Genomic DNA, 25,695 nt, shown 5'->3' with positions numbered 1-25,695 from the left:
GGTCCCGGGGCGCAGGGTTGCGCGCCGCGCCCGCAGGCAGGGCGCGCGGCTCGTGCGCGGCTGGGCTGCGCTGGCTGGAGGGGGGGACCCGCAGGCCAGGCCCCCGGCGCCTGCCGCGCTCGGTCGGCTCTCCCCCGCGCGCGTCACATGCCGGCGATGAGCGCTGCATTGTTCCTCCGCCGCCCGGGGGCCGGAGCTCCCGACGGTTGATCCCCACGGTGCGCGCGGGCGCGCGTGGAAGGCGGGGGGTGCCCGCGCCGAAATGATCTGCGCCCCGGACGCCAGGACGAAAAAATCGCGTCCGTTTGCGCACGCTGATTTCCTGTGCTCCGGAGTCGGGGAAGCATCCCATCTCCTTAAGGGTGCCCCCCATCTGTAAGAAGCACCCATGTGCGCAGGGGAGAGGAAGGCATTGCATGGCGTGGGGGGGGGGTCCCCCAGGAAGAAAGATTGGACGGTCGGGGGTCGCAGGAGGGGAAGCAGATGTGTGCGGCAACCCAGCGAATTCAGTGGGAACGGATGCAGCGGAGAGGCTCAGCGCCTCTTGCCCAAACGTTTCCGCAAGTGCCTGTGGACAGGGAAACAGCCTTCCGGGGCTTTGGCGCTTCCAGGGAAAGGTCTGGGGCTCCAGTCCTCCTGGGCTGTCCCTTAACACTGCGCCAGCATAGAATTGTGTGCAACACACACACACACCCCGTAGCTTGCAACACAGCCCTCTGCAAGAGGCCGGCTCACGAGCACTCCCCATTCAGTTCGATGGGACTGACTCGTTTCCAGGAAAACAACACAGGCCAGATTGCAGCTGCAAGAGACCCTGTGTCCCTGCCCGAAGCCTGCATCCCACCACAGCTGGAGCATCGTCCTGGGAGCTGCTCGGACTGCACGCCCCCTCCCGCTTTCCCTTTCCGGAGGGTTCGTGAGTGTCGCTGTGGGTTTGGGGCAGGGGACTGGGAGCCCAGCTGCTCCGTCATTCTGCTGCAGACCATGCCGCCAGAGCAGCTCCCCCAACCTGATGCCCTCCAGATGTTTTAATAAATAAATAATAAAAACCAGGCGAGGCTGGAGTATAGAAAATGTACCCCAGCCCCCAGGATCCTGGGAAGGAAAAAGAGAAAGGGAGGAGAGATGACAGATCTACTGTGCTTTTGCATCACTAAAACAGCCCCTCTCCAGCTTTAAGGTTCCTTCTAAGGGATGGTGTTTTATTTTGAAGGCAAGGAAGAATTCCAAGTAGTGCAGCTGGCTTGAAAAAAAAATAATGCAACAGGAAACACGGAGACTGGGGGAGGCTTCCTCTGGGTGTAAAATTAACCCCCTGTTTTTAACTCCCTGCCCCAATGATTGTCAGTGCTAGTTTTTTCCCCCTTCAGAAAGCTGCAAAGGAATAGAGGCTCTTCTTTCATAGCTGAGAGCGGCCAGAAAATGAGCCTTCATAAGAATGCTGAGCGTCCTTGCTTTTCTGGTGGCTTGAGTCTCAGCAGGACTCTGTGGAGCGGCTAAGAGAGGGAAGGCTCTTGTCCCGCCTGGAAGGGGGGTCAGGGCAGATGGGGCCAGAGTCCCCTCCGTGTGGGTGTGTTTTGCGGGCCACACCTTTCACCTACCTGGCATCCGTGGCTGCCCGGGGGCGGGGGGAGGAGTGGATTTGGCTCAGCGGCGTTGCCATTTAGACAGTGCGTCTTGGTGGGTGGTGACAATGGCGATAAAGGGAATCATGGCGTTTCCTGGGGGTGGAACGGGAGAGAACGGGAATCCGTGGTGTTGCTGGATTTAAAGCTGGGAGTAAGGCAAAAGACTCCTCCGTCAGCTTCACTGGCTCCCCATTGAAGTCCGGGCCCAATTCAAGGTGCTGGTTATCACCTACAGAGCCCTTAACGGCTTGGGACCTGGATACCTAAAGGAAAGCCTGCGTCCATATATGCCCCCCCGCCCCCTGAGATCTGTGGCAGAGGCCCTTCTCCAGGAACCCTCCGTGAAGGATATTAGGAGGGTGAGTACCCGGAGGAGGGCCTTCTCTGCGGTGGCGCCCCACTTATGGAATGCGCTCCCCAGAGAGGTCCGCCTGGCGCCGTCGTTATTTGCTTTTCAGCGCCAGGCCAAGGCCTTTTTATTCAAATGTTATTTTAATCGTTGATTCATTGATTTTAACAACTTTGGCCAGGTTGTCTCCATCTGTATTTTATTGTATTAATTACATTTATTTATTTGTAAGCCGCCCCAAGGCTTAGACGAATGGGGCGGCATATAAGTTTGCGAAGGAAGGAAGGAAGGAAGGAAGGAAGGAAGGAAGGAAGGAAAGAGAAAGACAGACAGACAGACAGACAGACACTCGGTCGTGTCAGATAGCTTGGCTGGGAAAAACCCTCTCTCTGATTTTGGAGGGTGTCTCCACAGAGTAGATGCAGTGAAAGAAAGCTTGTCATCCTCCGGCTGGTTAGGAATTCAACTCCCATCAGCTCCAGCTCGCATGGTTATTTCTTTATTTACTGCAGTTTGATTTTGGCCGCTCGTCAACATTGTCTGGGCAGCTCCCAGAAACAAAATCATGAAATGCAGTAGCATAGTAACAGATAATATATCTGCCTGCAAAATATTACAAAGGGTAGGGGCTTCTTAAAGGCGGCCCCCTTCTCGTTAAGAATGAGCCCTTCACAGGAGTTTCATCTAGCACCAACTCTGTCTTTTTGGCACCAGATTAATATTGCCTGCTTTTCCCAGGTATTTAATGTCACGACGATGTGGCATTGTTTGCCGGTTGTTTCGGCTTGTACTGAAATGGTTTTAGCGGTTGAACTGTTTTTAAATGTTCTCTGTTGAAAAAGAATGTGGCATTTGATTGCATCTGTGCTCTGCATTTCTGTGAACTTCTGGGAGCCATTCAGAGAAATTGGGCTATTTTTATTATTCTAATAATAGTAACCACCAGCACAAGTATAAAATCAAAGGAAAGATGAAAATAAAAGGCAGCAGAAATGCAGAGATCTAAAAGTAGACTTGCACAATTGGTAAAACAGAAGAGCTGAAAAACCTAGGGAAATGAAAAGCTCCTCACCCGGTAGTGAAAAAAAGGCACAACGTAGGCACTCAACAGGCCTCTCTGTGGAGGGGATTCCACAGTGCAGGGGCCACCAGGGAAAAGGCCCCGTTCATCACAGACCTCTGCTTCACTCACTGGCAGGGCTACCTGGAGAGGGGTGAGTCTGGGAGTGATCGCAGGGCTTGGGCAGGTACCTGTGGAAGGAGACAAGGGCTCTGTGCGCTCATTAGCTGCTCAGAGACTGCAGGAACTGGAGGAATAAAGGCTGACACATCCGTAATGGAGTGAAGAAACCGCATCATGCTGTGATGACCAGCTGATGGCCTTCCTCGTGGGGAGCTTGGACCTTGGCGACCGGAATTGTTCTCTCCGGTCCCTTGGCTGGCTTCATATGTGGCACATCACGAGAAGACAACACCATTGCAGAAGGAGGGTGGTTGGGCTGGGAAAGTCAAAGGCAGAAGAAGACGGCAGGACCCGAGAGGAGATGGGCAGCCTCCCGAGCAGGGCTGGCAAGGAGACGATGTCCGGAGAAGATGCTTTCATGGGGTCGCCATAAGTCAGAGACTCCGTGACGGCATGTCACAACCACAAATTTCACTGAATCTGGTCGCTCAAAGTGTGCTGTAAATTCAAAGCTGAGAAGCTCAATAGAACTGCCCATGGGCAGGTTGACCTAGAATTAAATTCTCACGAAGAGACAGTCTGGTGCAGTGGTTAGAGTGTAGGGCTGGTATTCCAGAGATCTAGGATCTACTCCCCACTGAGCCATGCAACTGACCGGGTGGCCCATCCCTGACTCGCAACCTGGCCGACTTCACAGGATTGTTGTGAGGCTAAAATGGAGAGGAGGGGTGGAGGGAAAACAAGCTGGCCTAAAATAACCCAAAAATAAAATATTAATGTTATATATAGTGGCAAAGCTTTCTTGAACCGTATATCAGCTCGGACCATTGGCCTTCCAGGCAGTAATGGCAGCACCAGCTGGCAGGAACGGCTCCCCAGGCACTCCAACAGGTTTCCGCAGCTCGGCCTGGAGAGCACAGGACTTGAACCGGGGACCTTGGGCCCAAAGCAGGGGCTGCAGCACCGAGCCCAGGCCTCGCCCTGCGGTGAGCTCTGCACAGTTGCTGGGGGCCGTGCGTTGGCATATTGCATTTCAGGAGGAAGGTGCTGCCGGGCTCGAGAAATAGCCACCGCGATGCCTTTTCTGGTGACATCACTCGTGGCAGCTTGAATGGGTGCTTTGTTCTGCCCGGAGGGGCTCAAGGCGGCCGCTTTCCGCAGCAACAAAGCGTCTGCTGTGGCCCGTTCATGACGGATGCGCGTCTTTGGCATGCGCGCCCGTGGACGGCTGCCCGCCCCATCGGATGCATGGATGGAAGCATCTGACAGAGTGGAGCACGGCCCACAACGGCGCAGTGAAAATGTGCCGGCAGTCCAGCGCCCCATGATTCTCCCATTTGCTTTTTCCGCAACAAGCTAACACAGCAAGCCCTTCGGCATATTCAGTGTATAGCCCTTTCATGCTATTGGTATATTTATAGTTTTATTAGATTTCTTTGCTCCTTATCATTGTTTTTATTATTTTATTTATTTGAAATTACGTTTTTACTTTTTATTCTATTTCTGCATTTCTGTTGCTCGTATTACAATTTTTATTCTGTTTCTGTGCTGCAGAAATTAGAGAGTTCGTGTACATCCTGGCTCAGGTGGGCTTTATAACCCTTTCATCCTCGCCATTCTTAACATTCAGAGTCCTAAACAGCTCAGGGCCAGGTCACCTGAACAAAGGCCCCTTTCCAAATGCACCTACCTGGACCCTAAGGTCATCTTTGGGGGGCCTTCTCTGGGAGCCCCCTCCAAAGGAAGGGAGGTGAGTGGCTCCCAGGAGAAGGAACTGCTCAGTTGTGGCCCCCCATTACGGGATGAGCTCCCCAGAAAGGTGCACTGGCTTTCAGTGCCTGGTGAAAACTTTCTTATTTTTCCAGCATTGCAATAGTTTAACTTTTTAAACTTTAGTTTTAATATTGCGTGTTGTCCTGGGCCGCTACTATGCAGCTCTGGTTATTCAGTTGCATTTGCTATGAGCAATAGTTGAGGATTCCTTGTTCAAAACATCTGGAAGGCATCGGGCGGGGAAGCCCGGAAGTGCCCCCCCCCCCATCCCTGGGACAGATGGGAGAAGCGGCTGCCCCCGTTCGGGAAGCTTCAGCAGAAATCCCGGAGAGCTGGATGTGGGTGGCGGTGGGACGGAAGGCAGATGGTTTTCTAGGGTTGTGCATCAGGAATCGCAGAGATGGAGAAGGTGACCTACAGGAAGGTAGTCTGTGAAAGTCAGGGGTGCTGGGAAGCTGACAAGGATGGTCCTGGTCGGACCTCACTGGGACAGCGTTCCACCAGTGGGAGCCACCACCAAGAAGGCCGCGCGCTCTCCAGAGCGACCATTGAATGGGCAGTGGGGTGGCACGGGGGGCTTTTCTGCAGTGTGGTGTACGCCCCTTGGAGCTCTTACTGGAGGGAACTGCCAGAGAGCTCATGAGGGCCAGGCAGCTGCAGCTGCGCCCCCCGTGCCCCCTGGTGCAGTTCCGTGAAGGCAGCTGGATTCTGACTTCACGGGCAAGAGCAGCTCCCAGGCTGCTAAGTTGCTAGCCTTCCCCTCCTTGAGGCTAAAAATACTTCAGAAGAAAGCACAGCTGAGATGTAGAGTCGAGAGAGAAGAAAAGGCTGGCTGGCGGCTTCCTTGCAGCCCAAGGGGTCTTCTCGGCCGCTTCGCCTGAGCAGCTGTGGATCGATCCAAGCCCCCGGCCGCAGCGATCGGCTTTCTCCAAACGGCCTCGGTGTGGTGCGAACCTGCGAACTGCAGAGTCCTAGGGGGAGCTTCCCACGGCCTGCCCACTGACCCTCCAGCCTCCTTTTTGCCTGGTCACGTCGCGGCCGAGGGAAACGGCGAGTGCGAGCCGGCGCTCCTGCGGCAGTAGCTGCGGCTGCGAGGGCTGGCGCACCAACAGCCGTTTCGCAACCCCAGCACATGGCGCACCGGGGCGCGCGTGCAAAGCGGGGCCCTCTGGCAAGAGGATGTCCAGCGGTGGCGAGGGTCGATTCCACAAAGCCTCGCGTTCGCAAGAGCTGAGCAGGGCTGTGAAAAACAGGGCATATTTGGGGGTGGGGGGCGTTCATGGGCCGGCACATCCCACGGCAAGCGCACAACAGTTCCTCTCTCCGTGTCCCCAGAGAAAGTCCAAAAAAGCAGGCGGCTGTTTGGTTGCGTGCCAACAAACCGCTTAGAGCGATTTTCCTCTCCGCTGGAAGCAGTGCTTTAAGAGCTCCCGAGTGCAAACCACCCTGAAACGCTTTGCATTATTACAGGAAAGCATAATTTGGTTGCTGGAAAATCCACCCCCCCCCCCCGCTGCCACGAGATAGCCCCTAAACTGCCGCCTGGAGCTTCTGCCTTAGAGAACGGGCTGTGTGGCAGATGGATGAAGAGCTGTGGCTGATGGGAGGCGTTTTTTCGCCCTCTCCCATAACACTAGAGCCTGGAGGGGTCCCCCTTGGCACGGATGGGTGGAAATTCGGGGCAGGTCAAGGAAAGGACTCCTTTGGTCTGGTGCTGCTCCCAGAATCCGAACCTCGAGAGCTTAGCAGGCCCATCTGGTTCCCTGTGGCCCTGGGACATCCTCGAGTGGGTCAGGTGTGCAACAGTACCTTCCTACCCAGGTTCCCCAGCACCTGGTGCACTTAGGTGCTGGTGTGAGCTCAGAGGGAGCAGATGGCAGGTAGTCCCTCTCAGTGAAAGATGGCTCTCGCGGGGTCCTTGGGAGCCCTGGTACCGCTACGACACAGCACACAAGATGCCCTCCCGGCTGGGTTCGGTGCCCAGCTGCCCTCCGCCAGTCAATCTTCCACAGGGCTTTTTCTATGCCATCTGTTTTATTGCTTTGTAGTTATATTTGGCTTTTTCCTCATCCAAGGCCTTAACTTCATTTTCTTCCTCTCCTCCGCTTTATCCTCACAACAACCCTATGAGGTAGGCTAGGCTGAGAGTCAGTGATTGGGCCAAAGGCACCCGGTGAGCTTGCTGGCGCACGCGGGGGACCTTATGCCAATTGCGTTCCTGACGTGGGCATCCAGCCGGCGCTCCATCACCCGCAGGCGCTGGGAGAGGCCAGGTTGGCGTATGCCAGCAGGATGGCAAGTTTTATTTCAACATCCCGTCTTCAGCAACACGTTGTTTCGCAGCCAGTTTTGCATTTATTTTTTCTCAAGAATCACTTGGGAAGGAGAAAAGTACGGGGGCTGTGATGCTCCTCAGCCTGGCCCTCCCGGTGCCGGTGCCGTTCTAGCAGCCAGACGCCCCCAAGGGAGGTACCGGCAATGGACAAACGAAACTGAGAATGCCAAGCAGGCGAGAGCTGAAAGGAAAGCCTTACCTGTGCTTGGCTAACGCAACGAAGGTTGCATCTGTGCCGTTAATGATGGGATTAGCCAGCGTGCCCTGATGGTGCTGCAGCCGGCCGGATTAGCCTGCAAAGTTTTGCAAGCGCACCCGGCACATGCTCGAGGGAAGGGAGCTGAACCCACACCGCACCCCTCGCCCGTGTGGGTGTGGACGACCTGCCAGGACCCCATAGGCCCGGATAAGAACCAGCGATCAAGGATCGCCCTTGGACTCCTCCTTATCAGATTGGTTTTATCTCACTGCTCTCCAGGTTATGGTCCTAACCTCCTTTGCTCTGTTTGGAGAAAGAGAAGCCAAGCGGTGGGGAGGCGCTGGGAAAGGCGAAGGCTGCCTGGGATAAGGGGCAAATCGGCCGGGACAATATGGTAAGCCTAACTTGGCTGTTTCTTCGGTTTATTTCCTTTTAAAGCCCCCTTTTGCAGTCTAGCAAAGGTGGGGCAATGTGTGCCCGTCCCACAGAAGACCTTCCCGGGGCGAGGGCTCTAGGGAGGCGCTTTGCCGAAGCTGACCTCTTCCGCAGTGGCCACCCCTCTGGGGACGGGAGAGATTCCTGGAGGAAAAGGCTCGGACCGGCAACCGGCTGTGATGCCTCTGATATCAGAGGCAGTGGCTCCATGTGCACCAGTTGCTGGGGAACATGGGTGGGAGAGTGCTGCTGCATTCGTGCCCTGCTTGTGTGTTTGCCACGGACAGCAAGGTGGCAACTGTGTGGACGGGAAGGTCGGCGCCGACGGGCCCTCGGCCCCGCCAAGCGCGGCTCCGCTGGGGCGCTTCACTTCGCCGTCTCTTCCCGCAGGCCAACAGGCATCGCTTCCTGGCTCTCCTGCTGCTCTTCGTGGTCTTCCGGTTATTGCTGGACCTGCCGTGGGTCCAGGTCGCCCCAGCCCTCTTGATATTCTACTTGGGGTCCGGTGGGTGGAAATTCCTTCGGATCTTTGTCAAGACGATCAGGCGGGATCTCACGTAAGTCGCACGTGCTGGGGGAAGTCTCTCTCCCTTTCCCTGCTCTGCCGGACGCCCTTGTGGGTTTTACCGGAATGGTTCTCATGCGTCCGTTTTGGGGTGGATTCTTTGCAAAACAAAGCACAGGGGCTTCCTTCTTGGCTGCGGAAGGCAGGCTCCTGCGCGGAAAGCCAGAGGTTGTCCGTGGGGCCGTAGCTCAGACTGGAGGACCCCTGGCTGGGGAAGGGTCCAGTTTTGTTTCCCAGTATCTCCAGTAAGAAAGCTCCTGTGAAGTGATGTGACAGCACCCTTTGCTTGAGATGCTACGGAGCCATCGCAGGCCAGAGCAGGCAACCAGGATGAAATGAACAAACAGCCTGACCGCAGGAGAGCATCTCCCCTCCTTAACGGGGGGCTGCAGCCCCAAACTAGCAATTGTCCAGCCACTTCTCCTCATCCCTTCTCAAGGAAGCAACGGCAGGGCATTTTGTAAATCCCTGGCACACAGAACAAGGGACTTTCTCCCCCTGAAGGCACAAACAAGAAACCTACCTTTGTCCAGCAGTCACTGCATTGGGCTGCACCCCAGAACCTGCCACGGCTGGCTGGGGCTGATGGGGCTTGCAATCCAAAACCTTTGGAGGCCACCTTATCAGGAAAGGCTCATGTGGGGGAAGGAGACATACGTTGCTCACTGGAAGCATTTCCAGGGAAATTATGAATGCAATTGAATGCCCTGTTTCTGCTTGCAACTCCAAGGCTTTTTTTATTTGAAAGTCTGTTTCCAGAGGTTTAGAAGGAGAAAATCTCACATCGTCAGTTTTACTGCTGCTGGAGCAGCACAAGCTGAGCTGTTTCTCCTGAGAAGTAACCCTCCCCAAATTTATTTCCAAGGATGTGAGGAGAAGGTGGCGGACGAGACCTTCAGAAAACGCACGTGCCTTAATTCTGTCTTCCGTTCTAAACACTCCCCTGGCTTTCCCCGAGTTCCCTCCTTGGTGGAGGAAGAGCAGATGCTGTTGGACTCCAACTCCTATCACCCCAGATTATTTATTATGCTGATCAGGGCTGCTGGGAGGTGGAGTTCATTCACCTTGGAAGCTCTCCTCCATTTGCGTTTGTGTATGTAGCTGTCATTTGTTTGCACAGACAGGAAAACCGCAAAATAAGCAAGGAGACATTGTACAAAAAACATCCGGGTATCCCACCGTAGATTAAAACATGCAACTGCACTTTTGAGCTTTTGCAGAAGGAAGAGTGGATGTATTTAAGTAAACAGGCTCACATTCTAGCATTTGCAAACGTTTTCAGAGGACGCTTTCCTACTCACCCACGGGGTTGCGCATCTTTGCATGTTTTGCAACCCAAAGTTTAATTCTCATGTCATTCCCCTTGGGAAAGAGCCACGGCCTCTCAGCTACGGCGCCATCCACAACGGCTTGCTGGGCTCTGTGCAGACTGGAGCGCAACAGGAAGGCGTCCCCGTTCCTGCACGGAGCAGGATTTTGCCCACCGAGAAGTGCAGAGCCGAGGGCCTGCCCCTCCCTGGTGGCCACGCTCCGTGCCAGGATGCACGTTGGACTTTGGATGCGGCCGCCAGATTTGCAGTCAGAGTTCCCAGAGCTCCAGATCAGATTTCAGCAAACAGCTCGCTTCATCTCGTGCCAAGAAGCTGCCTCTTTTCAGGCAGAACGGGTTCTGGAGGAAGAAACCTGCTCACATGCACACGTATGGAAATATAATCTGGGGCACCTTTCAGGGCGTACCTGATAGGGAGAGGCGGCCCTGCCAGCCTCCCTTGGACTCATTAGCACGGCGTCACAAGCACATGTGCCGGCCCCGGGTTCAAGCAGCACAGACAAAAGCTGCCGGATCGTGGCCACTGCTCTCTGAGCACTGTGCCGACTGCCTTTCCCCCGTCCTCGGAGGCCTCCAGGATGTGGAAGGCGGATTTGTGGATAAAAAGCACAGGGCCCAAAGAGAGTGCCGGAACCAGGAGTCGTCATGGTTCTCGGGATGTGTGTTTTGCAAGACTTGTGTCTGGATTCTGCCACTGGGGATTCAATGAAAGCATTAAATGAAGGACTGAGGTCCTGGTCATGCTTGGTCCTGGACTGGGACTCGTGCGCTCTTGTCCTGAGTGTGGAACTCACTGGCTGACTTGGGGCCAGTCCCTCACTCTCACCCGACCAACCTCACAGGTTTGTTGTTGAGGATGAAAGGGGGAGGCATGCCTGTGCCACCTTGGGCTCCTTGCAGTCGGAAGGTGGGATATAATTAAAAACATGTGATCACATCGCATGTCTATCCCAGCTTTCTTCCTCTTGCGAAGAGCCCAGGCGGCTTATCCGGCTCCATGTGATCCTCACAACACCAACCCTGCGGGGTAGTTCAGGCAGAGAGTGAGTGACCCGGCCAAAGTCACCCAAAGAGCTCCATGGCTGAGTGGGGATGAGGACTTGGCTCTCCCGAGCCGCAGTTCAGCGCTCTCACCAGTACGCCAGAGCGGCCGTACATGAATCGCGGATCTCACACAGACGTGACACAGGCATGTACCGGAACACCCTTGCAAATGAAGACGTCCTCTGCATCCCCACCCCAGCCTGGCTGAAATCACGCCCCTTCTTACACCTGCCCTGTTCCCTTTCCAGGACCGGCAGCATGGTGGCCCTGACGCGGCTGAGGATCTGGTGGTACGTGAGGAAGAGGTACACCATCCCGCAGCTCTTCCAGCAAACGGTGCTCAGGCACCCCGAGAAGGTCGCCCTCATTTTCCAGGGCACGGGCGAGAAATGGACTTTCCAAGAGCTGGACGATTACTCCAACCGGGTGGCCAACTTCCTGCACGAGGAGGGCTTCCGCTCCGGGGACGTGATGGCCCTGTTCATGGAATCACGCAATCAGTACGTCGGCCTCTGGCTCGGCATGGCCAAGATCGGCGTGGAGGCGGCCCTGCTGAACTCCAACGTCCGGCAGGAGTCCCTGGCGCACTGCATCGGCATCTCCCAGGCCAAGGCGGTGGTGTTTGGGAGCGAGTTGGCCGGAGGTGAGAGAAAGGGGTGGGGAACGGATTGGCAGGGCGAGCAATTCGGTGCGGGTTAGAGGCGGCCCCGGATCACTTTCAGCCCAAGGACTGAATTTGGTCCGGGAAAAGCGTTTGGGGAGCCCGCTCCAGGTGGGACCAGAGATGCTCGGAGAGGCATTTCGGGCTTTTAGCCTCAGAAAAACGGGCATTTGGAGCCCCGTGCCCTCCAACGCCGCTCCTCTTTTCTAGCCATGCAGGAAGTCCAGCCTTCCCTCGCGAAGTCGGTTCGTCTGTTCTCTTCTGGTGACTGGACAGCAGGAAAGGTCCCCCCAGGGACAGAACACCTGGACCCCCTGATTGCCAAGGCCTCTGGCCACTTGCCAGAGCCACCAGACAAAGGGTTCCTAGGTACGTACAGACAGCGGAGAGGGCTGTTCCCCGCTGGACTCCGGGCTTCGGGGCACCTTCTGCAATGCTCAGTGAGGGTCCAGAATCTAGAGACAGGCCTAGCGAAGAGGCCACGCCAGTTACCCCACCAGCCCTTCCCAGCGGGGGTGTTGCTACACAACTCGGTCAGTTGGTGGCCTAAAGCAGAAGTTCCAGCCGTTTCCCATGCCACAAGCGAAAGGGGGTGGGAAAGAGCCTCTGTGAGACCACAGTCGCCCATCCCCAGTCGCCCATGAGGAGTGAAACGCACAGGGACTCCCCTGGATTACCCAGCAGTGGTTCTGGCCACTGGGTCGCTGGGCTATTGAAAAGCCTGGCCTGAGTGCGGCCAGGGCCTGCCCAGCCAGCACGATCCTTTCATGCAGGAAGTCCCACAGCCCTTCAGAGTTTCTGTGGGAACCCTGTCCATGGTTCAGAACCTGGCCTGGGGGGTACGGTTCAGAAAAACCGTATTCCAGTGCAGGAAGGAGATGTCCAGAGCAGCGTGTCTCCTCCACGGATGCTCCCTGCCTGCCTTCTGGGGCAGCCATGGTGCCACTTCCCAGCTCCTATTTATTGATCTGTGTACTGATTTATATGCCACTTACGCCATACACTTATATGCCACCTATCTTGCCAATGGACCCCTAGGCGGCTCTTCCTTCCTTGTTACTTTTTACCACCATCCCTGAGACTTTCCTGGCAGAAGGTCAAGTCTTCTAAGGGCATCAGCCACAGCTGACAATACGTTCTTCCATACAGTCAGCCGTTCAAAGCAGTCCCCCGGCCACGGAAGGTGCTCTTTCCGTCCAATACTCAAAGTTAAGTCCTCCTACAGAAGGAAGTTGGCTTGGCTGGTATAACGCCGTGCACAAACCCCTAGATTTTGCTTCTGTTGCAGAGCACATACCCTGTTTCCCCCAAAATAAGCTCTAACCGGAAAATAATCCCCAGCGTGATTTTTCAGGATGCTCGTAATATAAGCCCTACCCCTAAAATAAGCCCCAGTTAAGTTCATCAGCCAGACGGACGCATTTAGTACATCCGTTGCAACACAGTTCAGGCTTTGGAGAGTTATAACGATGCTCCAGAAGAAGACGACGGGGCTGTATTTGAATAAATGCAGATTGTTGTGCATGAAAACATGACGCATCACCTGAAAATAAGCCCTAATGTGTCTTCTGGAGCAAAAACTAATATAAGACCTGGTCTTATTTTGGGGGGAAAATGGTATTAGCTCCGCACTCGCTTGCCTTGATAGCACCCGATGTGACTCTGGGTTCTCTCCGCTTCCTTTGCCTTCCAGATAAATTGTTCTACATCTACACTTCTGGCACAACTGGCTTGCCAAAGGCCGCTATTATTGTCCACTGCAGGTTGGTGAAGCAAGGGGGGCTGGCAGGGTGCATTTTGGGGGGTCTTTAAAAGCCTGCAAGACAACAAACTGTCATGTAGCCAACACTCCGTAAAGAAAACACAATTCTGTATATTATACTAGCATGGATTGTGTCCATGCTAGTATCTTGTTTAAATTGTTGGCTTTTGTTGTATCGTGCATTTGTTGTTTGGTTCGCTTTACTGGTGTACATGTTTTGATTCTGCTTCTTTGGTGATCTGCCTAGAGAGTCTTGTTTGGACTACTGGTCTGCAGAATATACATGTTAAAATAAATGCATTTCTTGGTATGTTTAGACAGGAAAATTTCTTGCATCTGACTGGGGCCTGCTTGGAGTTCCAGGCTGCTTTTCCTGTCTCAACATTCTATTTTATTTATTTATTTAAAACATTTCTATGCCACCCCCATTGCAACAAAGCCTCGGGGTACATAAATACATAAATAATGCATCAGGTCGTGTCTTAAATCAGGATTAAATGTAATTAAATGTAAATCTGGCTTGCTTTGCTGAAATTTGCAGTGCAATTTTATTAAACCTCATTTGCGTCTTAATGTTGGGTGGAAGGGCAATTCTGAATCGGCAAAAATACTGGCGGGTCTCCATGCCTGGCCGGGGGTTCTGCCTTTTCGAGCCTGAGCACAGAGGTCAAAACGATTGCAGCTGTTTTTGTGTGATAGGATCCTTGTCTTCTGTGCTTGGATCGCAAAGCAGTTCTGGGGCAAACGATGGGGGTGAATTTGTCCAGTCAAGCCGGCAGACACGCAGAGATCGGAAGTGCAGAAGCGCTACGGAAGTTACCCCAGAAATATCTTCTGCCCGCTGCCAAGTGCTAAACAAAACTCTGCTGAGACTTGATAACGCTGAAGGGCCCTCTATTTCTCCCCCAGGTATTTCCGCATGGCGACCCTGGTCTTTAACGGCTTCCACATGCGGCCTGACGATGTGATCTATGACTGCCTCCCGCTGTATCACTCGGCAGGTACCTCGAGCCCTCGGTCCCCGCAAGAGGAGTCTGCACTCATTCACACAACCCACTGACAGAAACCCCGGCCAAAATGCGTGGATTGATTGGAAGGGAACCTGGGGTGGTGCAAGGCATGGGAAAATGTGGGACGTGGGCCCACAGGGCAAAACGGGGCATGCATTTGTATATCTTCATTCATTCATATTCTCTCTCTCTCTCTCCCTCTCCCTCTCTCTCTCTGTCTTTTAAGACATCTGTCTGTGAAAGACCCCTTTTTTGCAAGAAGGGGGATCTGGATAGGAGAAAGGAGGGCATCTGATTTCAAGAAAAGCCTCAGACAGAAGAATTCAAGGGTTGAGAACAGTGGAAGGGGAAACACACATGGGCCGGAATTATTTATTTATGCAAATGTTTTATATGCCGTCCTATACTAAAGTCTCTGGACGGCTTCTGTTGTGATCTGCCTTGAGTCCTAATCACTGGGAACAGGCAGGATATAAATAATCATAACAGAAGCCGCAGCAGCATCTCTGCATCATTCAGTTCTTATTTATTAATTAAAAGCTTTGCTAACCCGTCCACTTCAAGCGTCTCGGGACGGCTTACAAAAAATGAGTAGAATAAAACAAAGGCCACGGCATCTGACATTTGATATACTAAAAGCCCAGTTAAAATCAATTAAACATTAAAATAACGAGAAGATAAAAAGGGGTTTGATAAAAGAATATAATAAATAATTATGAATAATAATACATAATAATCTAATAAAAAGAATATAAGGTCGGCGCCAGGTGGACCTCTCTGGGGAGCGTGTTCTGTGGCCTGCAATTTTCTGCAAGGTGTTTTATATGGGGGGGGATTGAGTTATTGAGCTCCCCCCACCCCCCATACAGGCTGAAGTGGCCAGTGCAGAATGATTGACTCGGTCTTCCTTGCCAGGTAACATTGTTGGGATCGGCCAGTGCATTATCCATGGACTGACCGTGGTTATCCGGAAAAAGTTCTCGGCTTCTCAGTTCTGGGACGACTGTGTGAAGTACAACTGTACGGTGAGGCCCAGCGTGAGCGGGGGGCAGGCGGGTCGGGGAATCGACGCCCCCGCCTTCGGGGCGCCGACAAGCGCTCAGATCCGAGGCGGCGCCTCCGTCGCTCTCGGAACCAGCGACGAAGGGGCTTGCGGAGCCACGTGCGAAGCGGTGGATCTGTGGGAGGCCATCCCCCACCGCATCCCCTTGAGTCACACCCCTCGCATAGCGAGCCCTCGTGGGTGCAGCGCGCCAGCTGCGCTGCAGCAAAACGGAGCACCTGGGAAGCACCTTTCCGGCACGTCCAGGGGAACTCCAAGGTGTGCGCAGGGCGCAAGTGCTCAGAGCACCGCTTCGGCGTGGTGGACAAGCAGCCCAAGAAAAGCCAGTGTCTGGCGAGATTAAAACGCGGTCGAAACACAGCCAGGGCGCTCAGGCTCTTCGGCCTAATTCCCTCGAGCTCCAGGAAGGGTGATTTGCCTGTCCTGAGAGAGCGAATAAAAGAAGTGGCAGAACGAGGCGGCTTCTTCCCAGCAAGTTCGTTTATTATATTACCCTGTTCCAAACACAGAATGTTCCAGAAACCAGACTTTAGGATCGTTGACTCAGAACCTTCCATGCCTTCCCGGTGCCTTGTCATTTTTTTTTGTTTTGTTTTTATTTGGTCGCGGAAGAAAAACTGTTAAGGAGGAATCTCTGCCCACAGCGGCAGCCCAGAATTTGGGTTGTCACTGAACCGTGGTTTGACACTACGTACACCCCCTGCACTGTGGTTTGACCGTGAGCTGCTGAGCACGGACAGCCCAGGAAAGGAACCCCTGGTTTGGTGATGGGCTGTGATCATTCGAAATATAAAGAGCTTTACCAGGCACTGAAAAGATACCGATGGCAGGAATGGTTCCCTGAGCTGGGGGACGGTTCCGGAATCGCGGAGCCAGGACAGGAAGGCCCCTCTGGGTCAGCCCCAACCTTGGCTCCAGCGGTGGGGCTGTGTGCAAGAGCCTGGCTCTTGGTCTCAGCCGCAGGCTGGCGAGGCCCCTCCACATCTCCCAAATCCGCCCCGAGAGAAGGGCACGGCTGGGATGTTTTAAGGACAAAGGGTCCAAGGTCCAAATGTGGATGCCAGCAGTGGCGCGTCCCACCGTGCACTGACGCCGCCTCCTCCTCCTCTGCCTCCTTCAGGTTGTGCAGTACATAGGGGAGATTTGCCGGTACCTCTTGAACCAGCCTTCGCAGGAGGCGGAATGGAAGCACCGGGTGCGCATGGCTTTGGGCAACGGCCTGCGCGCCTCCATCTGGAAGGAGTTCACCGAGCGCTTCGGCATCCCTCAGATCGCTGAATTCTACGGCGCCACGGAGTGCAATTGTAGCGTGGGCAACTTTGACAACAAGGTAGGAGGCCGCCGTCCAGCCGGCGTCCACAGGGAAGCCCGCAGCATCGGGTGGCAAGAGCCCAGCTCCACCGGGATCCGACTGGCCAGAACTTTCTCCTTGTCTGGCCATAGGGGGACGTTGTCTCAGCAGGAACCCAGAATGCCCAAGTCCTAGGCCAACCCTCTAACCACTGCCTCTCAATACAATACAGTACGATACAAAAGCAGAATAGATACGCACCCTGATCAGAACAGATACCAGCAAATACATAGGGACTAGCCTTCCTCTCCATGAATTGTCTACCCCACTTCAAGTCATCCCCGTCGGCGTCCGTTGTTAGACCTGGTGGTGGTGAATGCCACAGTTTAACCTGGCGCTCTCTGAAAAGCCGCTCTGTCTGCACTGGCCCAGTCAACCATCTGGCTGGTGAATTTTCCACTACTTGCGGCTTCTAAAGCGTCTTCCAGGGCAGCCCGACACTGCAGGAATCCAAGCTGCCCTAACTTTGGACACCGAGCCTTTTCCACGTAGCATCCGTGGCCTGAATCAAGGAGACTTTCTTCCTTTGCGTTTCCAGTGGCCAAAGGCTCCTGCAAAGGATGGCTGCAAAGTGCAGAGAGTCACATTGTGGCCACAGTCGCTGCCCGTGAGAGGCTTTCCCTTTGGGTGGTTGGGGGATTCTGGGCCAAAATCAGAATCTGCAGCTCCCCGGCAAATTTACGTCTCCCCCGCCTTTCCTCTGCAGTTCGGAGCGTGTGGCTTCAACAGCAGACTCCTTCCCAGCGTCTACCCCATCAACCTGGTCCGAGTGAACGAGGATACGATGGAGCTGGTCCGGGGACCAGACGGACTCTGCATCCGCTGTAAACCAGGTGAGCAGCATGGGGCGCTGGGGCCTGATCCTGGGGTGGGAGGTTGCGGCCCCAGCTGGGCGAGGGAGGGCAGGCGGGAAGAGACCTCCGTTGCCTCTACGCCCTTCCCTTAAAAACAAAAAACCACAAACCTTAATTGATTTACGTACCATTTGCCACTTCTAAAAATATCTCTAGTTTATTAATGTATTTATTAAAAGCTTTGGTATGCCGTCCTTGATAGAAATCTCTCAGGACGGCTTACGGGCATTTAAAACAACGGATAACAACATCCACAGAATTAAAACAGTGATACAGTATGAAACCATAAACAAACATCGAGCAAATCAAACTAAATCGAAATAGAATAAATAAAAGCAAGAGTGACTGGAGGAACCTTAAAATGGCTAACTTTTAGAATACCTTTTAAAATAGAAAGGTGGTCCCTCTACCAGTGGGAGGAGAACCCCAACGCAAAGCCCCAGACAGTCCCCGATGTTGCCACCTTTCCTTGCCGGAGAAGCCCTCCCGTCCCTGGATCAGAGCCGCTTGGGCACCTGCATTTTCCCAGCTCCGCCACGTCCCTTTTTAGGCGTGGCGAGCAGATCGTACGATACCGAGAGCGCTATGGTTCCTTTCCAAACGACGCCTAGCGCAATAGTGCCTTTGTGCTTCCCTCTCTGCCCACAGGGGAGCCGGGCCAGCTAGTCGGGCGCATCATCCAGAGCGACCCGTTGCAGCGCTTCGACGGCTACCTAAACAACGAAGCCAACACGAAGAAGATCGCCCGGGACGTTTTCACGAAAGGGGACTTCGCCTACCTCACCGGTGAGCCTGTGTCCCCACAGCGGGTTTTGGCTGTGGAGAATCTTTCGCAGGGAGGCCGGCGTGTGAGCAGGCCAGTCTCTGGGCAGCCGAGAGTAGATGGGCACTGATTTTTGACTTTGCATCGTTTGCAAGAGCAAAACAACTCTCCATCCCTGAACTAGGCTGCTGAAATGGAGACGTGTGTATGTGAGAGTGAGGAGGGAGAGAGAGAAACAGAGAGAGACAGAGCACAAGACCAGGGGCCTCTGGAGACAGAGGATTTCGATGCAATCATCTGTTCCATTCTGCAATTTCTGACACATTTCTGGGCTCGGAGCCCTTTACTTCTCCAGTAGGCAGAACCTGGGATTTTAGCAAAGCAAAATGTGGCTCTTACAAACCCGAAGCCAGCTTCCTCCCTCCTTAGGGACTGCACTAAGCTTGCGTTGCAGAGGTTTACGTAGCCCTGAGCCGATCGGTGGAGCACTGGGGATGGAAGGACACCCCAGCCCACCCTCCTGGACCCATGGTGCTTTCTTCTTGGCTTGGATAATGACGCCTTTTTCATGTTACTTTTGAAAGCACCTCGAGATCGTGGGTGCGGGTGCTGTCGCTCTTGGGAATGAAAGGGGCAGCTCTTCTTGGCATGATTCCCTGGGGCCAGGAAGGCACCAACTCTTTGGATGACGACCGTGCGAGCTGCGAAGCGAGGGGTGCAGACACCGAGGGGGGCTCAGATGGTGGCAGCAATGAGAAGAGCTTTTCAGTGGTGGAACTTTCCAAGTTATGGAATGGGACTCCCACTGAGGCCTGCCTGGCACCAGCTTGACTATATTTTTGGTGCCAGGTAAAGTCCATCCTCTGCTGCAGGGCATTTAATTCGTCACCGAGGTTCAGAGGTGCCAGGAGGAGACGTGGAAGAGGAGCAGGATGAGCCCAATCCAGTCCCTGAAGGGCTCCCCAACTAGAGGGCCAGCGTAGATCTAGGGGGCTGGTCCTTGTCCACAGGGGCATCCCTGGGGGGGTGGGGGGGGCAGGGCTACCAAACAGAAAGGTCCTCAGAAATAGTTTCCAGTTTGGGTTCAGAAAATCACTCTGTTCATGCACAGAGACTCATCTCCTGGTGGCTGCAACTCTATATTGGAAAGAAGAGCTCTTAAGCAAAAAGACTGCCCGAGGTTTGAAAGGAAATAAGGGGGAAAGCCAGCTCCCGTCTGGAACCGAGGGAGAGCAGGGCCCCAAAGGGTCTGTTTTCCAGAACTGAAGCATCGCCTCCTCCCGGGGGGTTTCTCTCCTCGCTGCAGGCGACGTCCTGATCATGGATGAGCTGGGCTACATGTTCTTCCGGGACCGCACCGGGGACACTTTCCGCTGGAAGGGTGAGAATGTCTCCACCACGGAAGTCGAGGGGGTGCTCAGCCGCATTCTGAACATGACGGATGTCGTCGTCTACGGGGTGGAGGTGCCAGGTAAGGGCCGATGCCGGGAGCCAGCTTCCTCTCCCTCCTTCTAGGGATCCAAGGCAGAGCGACGTTCCCAGGGCATCCCGGAGAATCTGCACTCACAGATTCTCCTGCGGACGCGGTTTGTGCCAAAGGCTGCTAGCCGAGGGCTTCTGTGGTCTCCCACTTAGAGTGAGCCTAAGGTTGGGATTGGTCAACGGAGGGAAGAGCCCCCCAGACACTTAGGCAGGTGGGAAGGGGCTTCCCTGCACGGCCGTATTTGCCCCCAGGCCTGAGGTCCCGCATCCTCTTGACCGTTTTGCTGTGCAAATGCCTAATTTAGGCCGAGGAAGCCAAGAATAGACGTCACGGGTCTTCACTGTCTTCCAGGCACGGAGGGGAAGGCGGGGATGGCGGCCATCATGAACCCCGACAACTCCTGTGACCTGGAGAGCTTCGCTGACGAGATGAAGAAGGCCTTGCCCACGTACGCGAGGCCCGTTTTCCTGCGGCTCCTCTCAAAAGTGCAGAAGACGAGTGAGTCCTTCCAAAGTTATTTTTTAGCGTCTTCATATTATTGTCTGCTTTGCATGTTTGGAAGCATTTCTCAGAGGTCACAACAGCATTAGGATCAGAGCATTGGCTGTATCCAACCGGGCGCCCTTCAAATGTTTTGGGCCTCAGTTCCCATCATCCCTAGCCAACGTGGCCGATGATCAGGAATGCTGGTAGCCATCAGGACTAGTATTCACTGTGAGGCTTACCTGACTGGTTTTGTCCTAGCCCCTCTACAATTCCACATCTTACGAAAGCTGCACTGCATGAAAACGCCTTTCCCAGATCTGTCCTAAATCTCCCACCCTTCAGTCATTTCATTTCTCATTATTTTTATTTTTTATTTTCGTATTTTGTATTTTTATTTATTAAACTTGTATTCCAGACTAATAGTCCCTTAGGACTCTCCAGGCAGATTACAACATAGCAAATTAACAAAAGAGAAAATTCACCAGTCTCAGGGCTCCCCCTGCTGGCCAACACCGGAATAACTGGTTGCAGGATTGGTCCCAAGCAGCTGTACCTGCTGGGCGTCCATGAGCAGCACCTGGGAGCCCTTGGGCAGAGCTATTAAGAAGCTGGTTGCAGGATTGGTCCCAAGCAGCTGCACCTGCTGGGCTTCCATGAGCAGCACCTGGGAGCCCTTGGGCAGAGCTAGTAAGAAGCTGGTTGCAGGATTGCTCCCAAGCAGCCGCACCTGCTGGGCTTCCCTGAGCAGCACCTGGGAGAGCTGTTGAGAAGCGGCCCTGCCCGCCAGAAGGCGCTTCAGTGTCTCTGCGTCTCTCCCGGTGGGGGAGTGCTGGTGCCCGGCTCCTCCGGCCCGTGGGCCTTGCTTGTGGACCACAGGTACCTTGCCCTGGTACACCTTCTTGGCTCTTTGCCTCTGGCCCGCTTTGATGGTGCTTTGGCCGTCTGGCCTGTGCTTGGTCTGCTCCTGGCGGGGGCCCTGGCTTGCTTTGGAGAATGACTGGACTTGGACTGCCTAATTTACTGGCTGTGTTGGTGCTGCTGTTGCGCTTCTTGCTGTGCCTGAACCTTACACACAAGTTGGACTGGTGGCAAGCTGCTTTCTCTGAAAAGGCCTGCTTGTCTGTGCCAGCACGTGCAGGGCCAGTGTGGGGTTGGCAGGGCTCAGGGAACGTGCCCTCTTGTGGGCCCTTCTGGGTCAGAGGCTTCTAGCCAAGCGATCTCCAACTTACGGCGACCCTATCAATGGACCCCCCCCCCCATCCTCAGCAGACCTGCTCAGCTCTTGTAAATAAGCTGGAATATAGGAAGCCAAAGAAAAGCCAGCTTTCAGAAGATAAATTTTCTCTTGTGCCTCTTCCTCCTGGAATCTGCTCAGTCCAGCTGCTGAGGGCTGGCACAGCCAGCTGTTCAAAGCAGGGACTTCAGCTGAGCTGGGCAACACGTAGCTTTTCCTTGGGGCAAGTCATGGCCCTCTGGATGTGTTGGCCTATGAATCCCATCATGCCTCCCCATTGGGTGTGCTGGCTAGGGTTGATGGGAGATGTAGTGAAACATCTGGAAGGCTGCAAGTTGTTTTAGAGGCAGTGAGTAGGAAGTTAATTAGCTTTTGACTGACTGATTTATTAGCTTGATATCCTGCCTTTTTTTCTTTTAAAAGCTCAAAGCGGCTTACCTCTTTCTCTCCTCTTGCTCTCCATCAGCAGGGAAGGAAATAGAAAAATGGAATTCCTTATTACTGTTGGTTGTTCTTTCTTCCCTTCGACCCCCGCAACCCAGGTACCTTCAAGTTCCAGAAAATGGACCTGCGTAAGGAGGGATATGACCCCAGTGTGGTGAAGGACAAGCTTTATTTTTTGGAGCCCAGACAAGGCCGGTACTTTCCGCTGGATGAGGCCATCTTCCAGAGGATCCAGGCAGGACAGGCGAAGCTCTGAGAGTCTCTCCCCTCTTCTCGTGGCTCCGGGGCCCTTTCGGAGTGTACAGGCCGGGACTTGGCTAGGAAACCGAGAGCTGGAAAGAGTTGAGTATATAAGAAGAGGCACAGCAACTTGGGAGCTTGTTGGTTGGTTCATGTGTTCATGTTTTTTAATCAGGTTTTCCGGAGGATGCTGGCCTGGGAAAGATGTGGGAGAGCTGGATACCAAAGCAAGGCAACATGTTGGCATCACGTTTTATTTCATGGGAATGGAGGCTGCCCCCTCCCTGTAGAAGGTGGACAATTGCTGGGGGAGGCCGAAATTCGGACACTCTGCCCCTTGAGTTCCCTCATTTCCCCCTTTCCCCTGTGTTTTCCCCCTGCCAAGCCAAGGATCAGACCAGCAAGGGCTCTGGAGTGCCTCTAGGGGGCGCCGTGGTGCTTTCTTTCCATGCCGCTCAAGCAGCCCCGGTGGGAGCAAAGGCATTCTGCAGAATTCAGCCGAAGTGTGAAATGGTCGCACCTGGAGAGATGGGTTGTGACTGCTTCTTTAAAAACAAAACATGGAAGGGGGAATGCCTCCTTCTGGCTGCTAAAATGCTCTCTCTAGTTTGCGGAACGGGCATTGAAAGGCTGGGCAAGTAGTCTTGAGTACAGGTTTCTACCATGACTCAACTTCTTTTTCCGGGGAATGGGTTCTTTTCTACTTTCGTGAGTGGACCTTGATTTGTGTGTGTGTGTGTGTGTGTGTGCGCGCGCGTTGTAATTTATTGCATTTTTTAAAGGGCACGATTGCTGCTCTGTGCAAGCTGGCTGGATTTGGTCCTTCTGTGTGGTTGTCTTGCAAAAAGCACCACTCTTTGTTTCTGTCTCACAAGCACTGGTGCCTGTCTCTGTTCCACTTCTTCTGCTGGGGACAGGCTGCGAAAAGGTCAGAGGCAAAATGCACCGGCGGTCACTTCTTCGGTTTGCGCATTCAGTGACAGAGGCCCCCTGGGAGCCCCCTCCCCCTCCCCAATTCATTTGCTTCTAGCAGGCAGTTACGAGAGGTGAGGTTCACAAGTTCCGCTTTTAAAAATCTGCTCTGAAATGTGCTGCTGTCGCCAACATCAAGAGTATGTCCCCTATCCGGCTGTCTGTCCATCCTCCAAACCAGAGCTAAGATGGCAGGGATACAGTGCTGGTAATTTTTTGATCGGCAAGGATGCTGAGGCCGACTGCCCCCAGCCCTGCAAGATACCCTGTCCCCTCAGCTTAGCTGGCGCTTCACATTATCTAGGGCAGGGGTCTCAAACTCAACTGATCTGGGGGCCGCTGGAAATAGAGTCTGGGTGAGGCTGGGCCGCATCAAGTATTCCACCACCGCGGCGGTGGTGGGCCGCTCATCCTGCGTCCGGCCCAGGCGCCGCCGGCACTTTAAAGGCCACAGGGCCCCTACCCCGTGCCACGCCCAGCCTGGCAAGTGGCCCACGGGCCGCCAGTTTGAGACCCCTGATCGAGGGGGATGTGAAAACAGTATGTTTTCCTGTTGCGAGGCAAAGATTTGGGGCAACTTGCTTGTCAGTGGGCGCTGGCCCATTGGCTTTAGAAAGACCTGCTCCTGGGGAGGCGACAACCCCAGGAATGCCCGTTGAGATGGGTGAACGCTGCCCCCCATTGAACCTGGGAATGCTGCCCCCCAGGCTGAAAGACCTTCAGTGCACCCGAAACAGGCAATATTTGGCAGGAAGGCACATGGTCGAACTTCACCGGTGGCTGCTTCCGACGTGTTGCTTGAGTCAGAACAAATTGTCTCTTAAAATACGATCACGCCATTCTTACAGCATGAAGAACATGGGATTCAGCTCTCTCCCATCTCCTCAATTTACCTGGATCCCCCCCGGTCCATTCTGCCGGCTGCCCGGAGTTCACAGCTGGACAGGGCATCTTTCCAAGCCCCCATTTCTCTCTCCACTCTCCCCCCCCCCCCGATTTCTCCCACAGGGCACAGAGGCTGCAAACAGCTGTTTTAGCGCTGCGTGGAGATGTGCAGATAGAAATGAGAGAGGCCAAACGTTTCTGCCTTACTGTGCCATAATTGTACGCCTAACTCTTGCTGTATTCCTCTGAGCAGTGCTGGGCGACTGGGCCTTGCCCCCCACCGCTTTGGTTTCCCATAAAGCCTCCAGGCTCTCTGGGGCATTGTGGGACGGGGACGGGGAGGGGGGTCCGATCCAGGTGTCGCTCAGAGCAGCAGCCCTGGCTGGGTAAGCCTTCCAGGGCCCGGTGGAGGAGCCGGACGTCCCGCCATCCTCCGGCCCAGCCTTGAACATCTCATGCCGCCAATTCCTTCTAGTGTTTCCGTCTGTCAGAAGGACTGCATAATTCTCCAAACTTGGCAGGATAGGGGAAAGTCGTCCTTCTTCATGTGGATGCTGCTTCAACCTCTACTCAGGGAACATGATGCCAAGGGTGTCCCTGTGTGCACACAGGGTGAGAAAGGAAAGCATCATGAACAGAGGAGCCCAAACGGTCTTTTGCCCCCGAAGCTTTGTCATGATCAGCACATGACATGGTCGGTTATGTTGAGACGTTCCTGGCTTGTCACTCCTGCAGTGGAACCAGGGAAGAAAATGGCGCCTTCACGTCTAATAAAGGATGTCAACACTGTGTTCTGATCTTGTGCTTTCGGGAACGGGGAGAGGACGAAGGATGCATCTCGTCGCAGCCAGCACAGCTCTGCGTATGTGTGCCTTCACAGATGGAAAAATGGGCGTATGCTAGCCCTTGTCCTGAGGACCCCTGCCCAGATTTCTCATCGCCGCACTTTACGCCCTCATTTCCACTGTTCAGATGTGAGTGCCGTTCATTATGTCCCCGCCCAGGCGGCGGAGGGAAGCCGCACTTCTCCGGAAATGCAGGAATCATTTAGGAGGAAGGAGGACAGCCACAAAAAGCCAGATGAGGACCCAAACGGAGGGTGAGGGTGAATGAAACGAAATATCGTGCAGGCTGGCTGGCTGGCTGGTCAAAACAGTGCTGTGTGCCAACTCCGTTTTCTCCAGTTCTCGTTTGTGTTGCCAAAGGCTTTTCTGCCTTTGCTGATCATTGACCGCACAATAGCTTGCCCTGAACTGGCTTCTGGAACAAGCCGTGGTGTGTGAGTGAAAGGCCCTAGTAGTACACCCTTATTTTACATATTTGCACATGAATTTAAATGCATCAGGATCAAGATGCAACTTCCAAAGATTTAAAGTGTGGGTTGAAAAATCGAGAAACACTTGTCCGCATCTCTAGCACAAGAGGTTCTAGGGAAAGTCTCCAGCCCAAAACAAAACCAAAAACCTTCTGCCCTTCCATGAGTTTTGGAAACATCACATGTACTTTACTGTTCTACATCTGAGTGCCATTTTCTGCTCACCAAATATTAACCTTTTTCTGAAAAGCTAGGAAATCCAAAATTTGGAACATTCCATGTCATCTAAACCCAGAGCTGGACAAACCTGCCCATTTCAGTTCCTCTGCAT

The 25,695-nt window shown here is 54.0% G+C and overlaps 1 protein-coding gene across 1 annotated transcript; it reads left to right on the top strand.

Annotated features, from left to right (window-relative positions):
• Positions 1-518: 518 nt before the first annotated feature.
• Positions 519-24,838, top strand: SLC27A4 (solute carrier family 27 member 4). Its single transcript, XM_044440133.1, has 14 exons — positions 519-912; positions 7,747-7,861; positions 8,293-8,459; positions 11,090-11,484; positions 11,713-11,871; positions 13,196-13,265; positions 14,174-14,265; positions 15,190-15,299; positions 16,458-16,667; positions 17,395-17,521; positions 18,191-18,328; positions 19,612-19,776; positions 20,140-20,286; positions 22,051-24,838. Exons 2-14 carry the CDS (start codon positions 7,859-7,861, stop codon positions 22,206-22,208), a joined length of 1,941 nt encoding a protein of 646 aa, XP_044296068.1. The 5' UTR covers positions 519-912; positions 7,747-7,858; the 3' UTR covers positions 22,209-24,838.
• The last annotated feature ends 857 nt before the right edge of the window (positions 24,839-25,695 follow it).

This window comes from Varanus komodoensis, unplaced genomic scaffold, assembly GCF_004798865.1.
Source record: "Varanus komodoensis strain SLA01 unplaced genomic scaffold, ASM479886v1 scaffold36, whole genome shotgun sequence".
NCBI lineage: Eukaryota > Metazoa > Chordata > Lepidosauria > Squamata > Varanidae > Varanus > Varanus komodoensis.
Note: the sequence above shows the minus strand (reverse complement) of the source record. Positions and strands in the feature narration are given on the sequence as shown.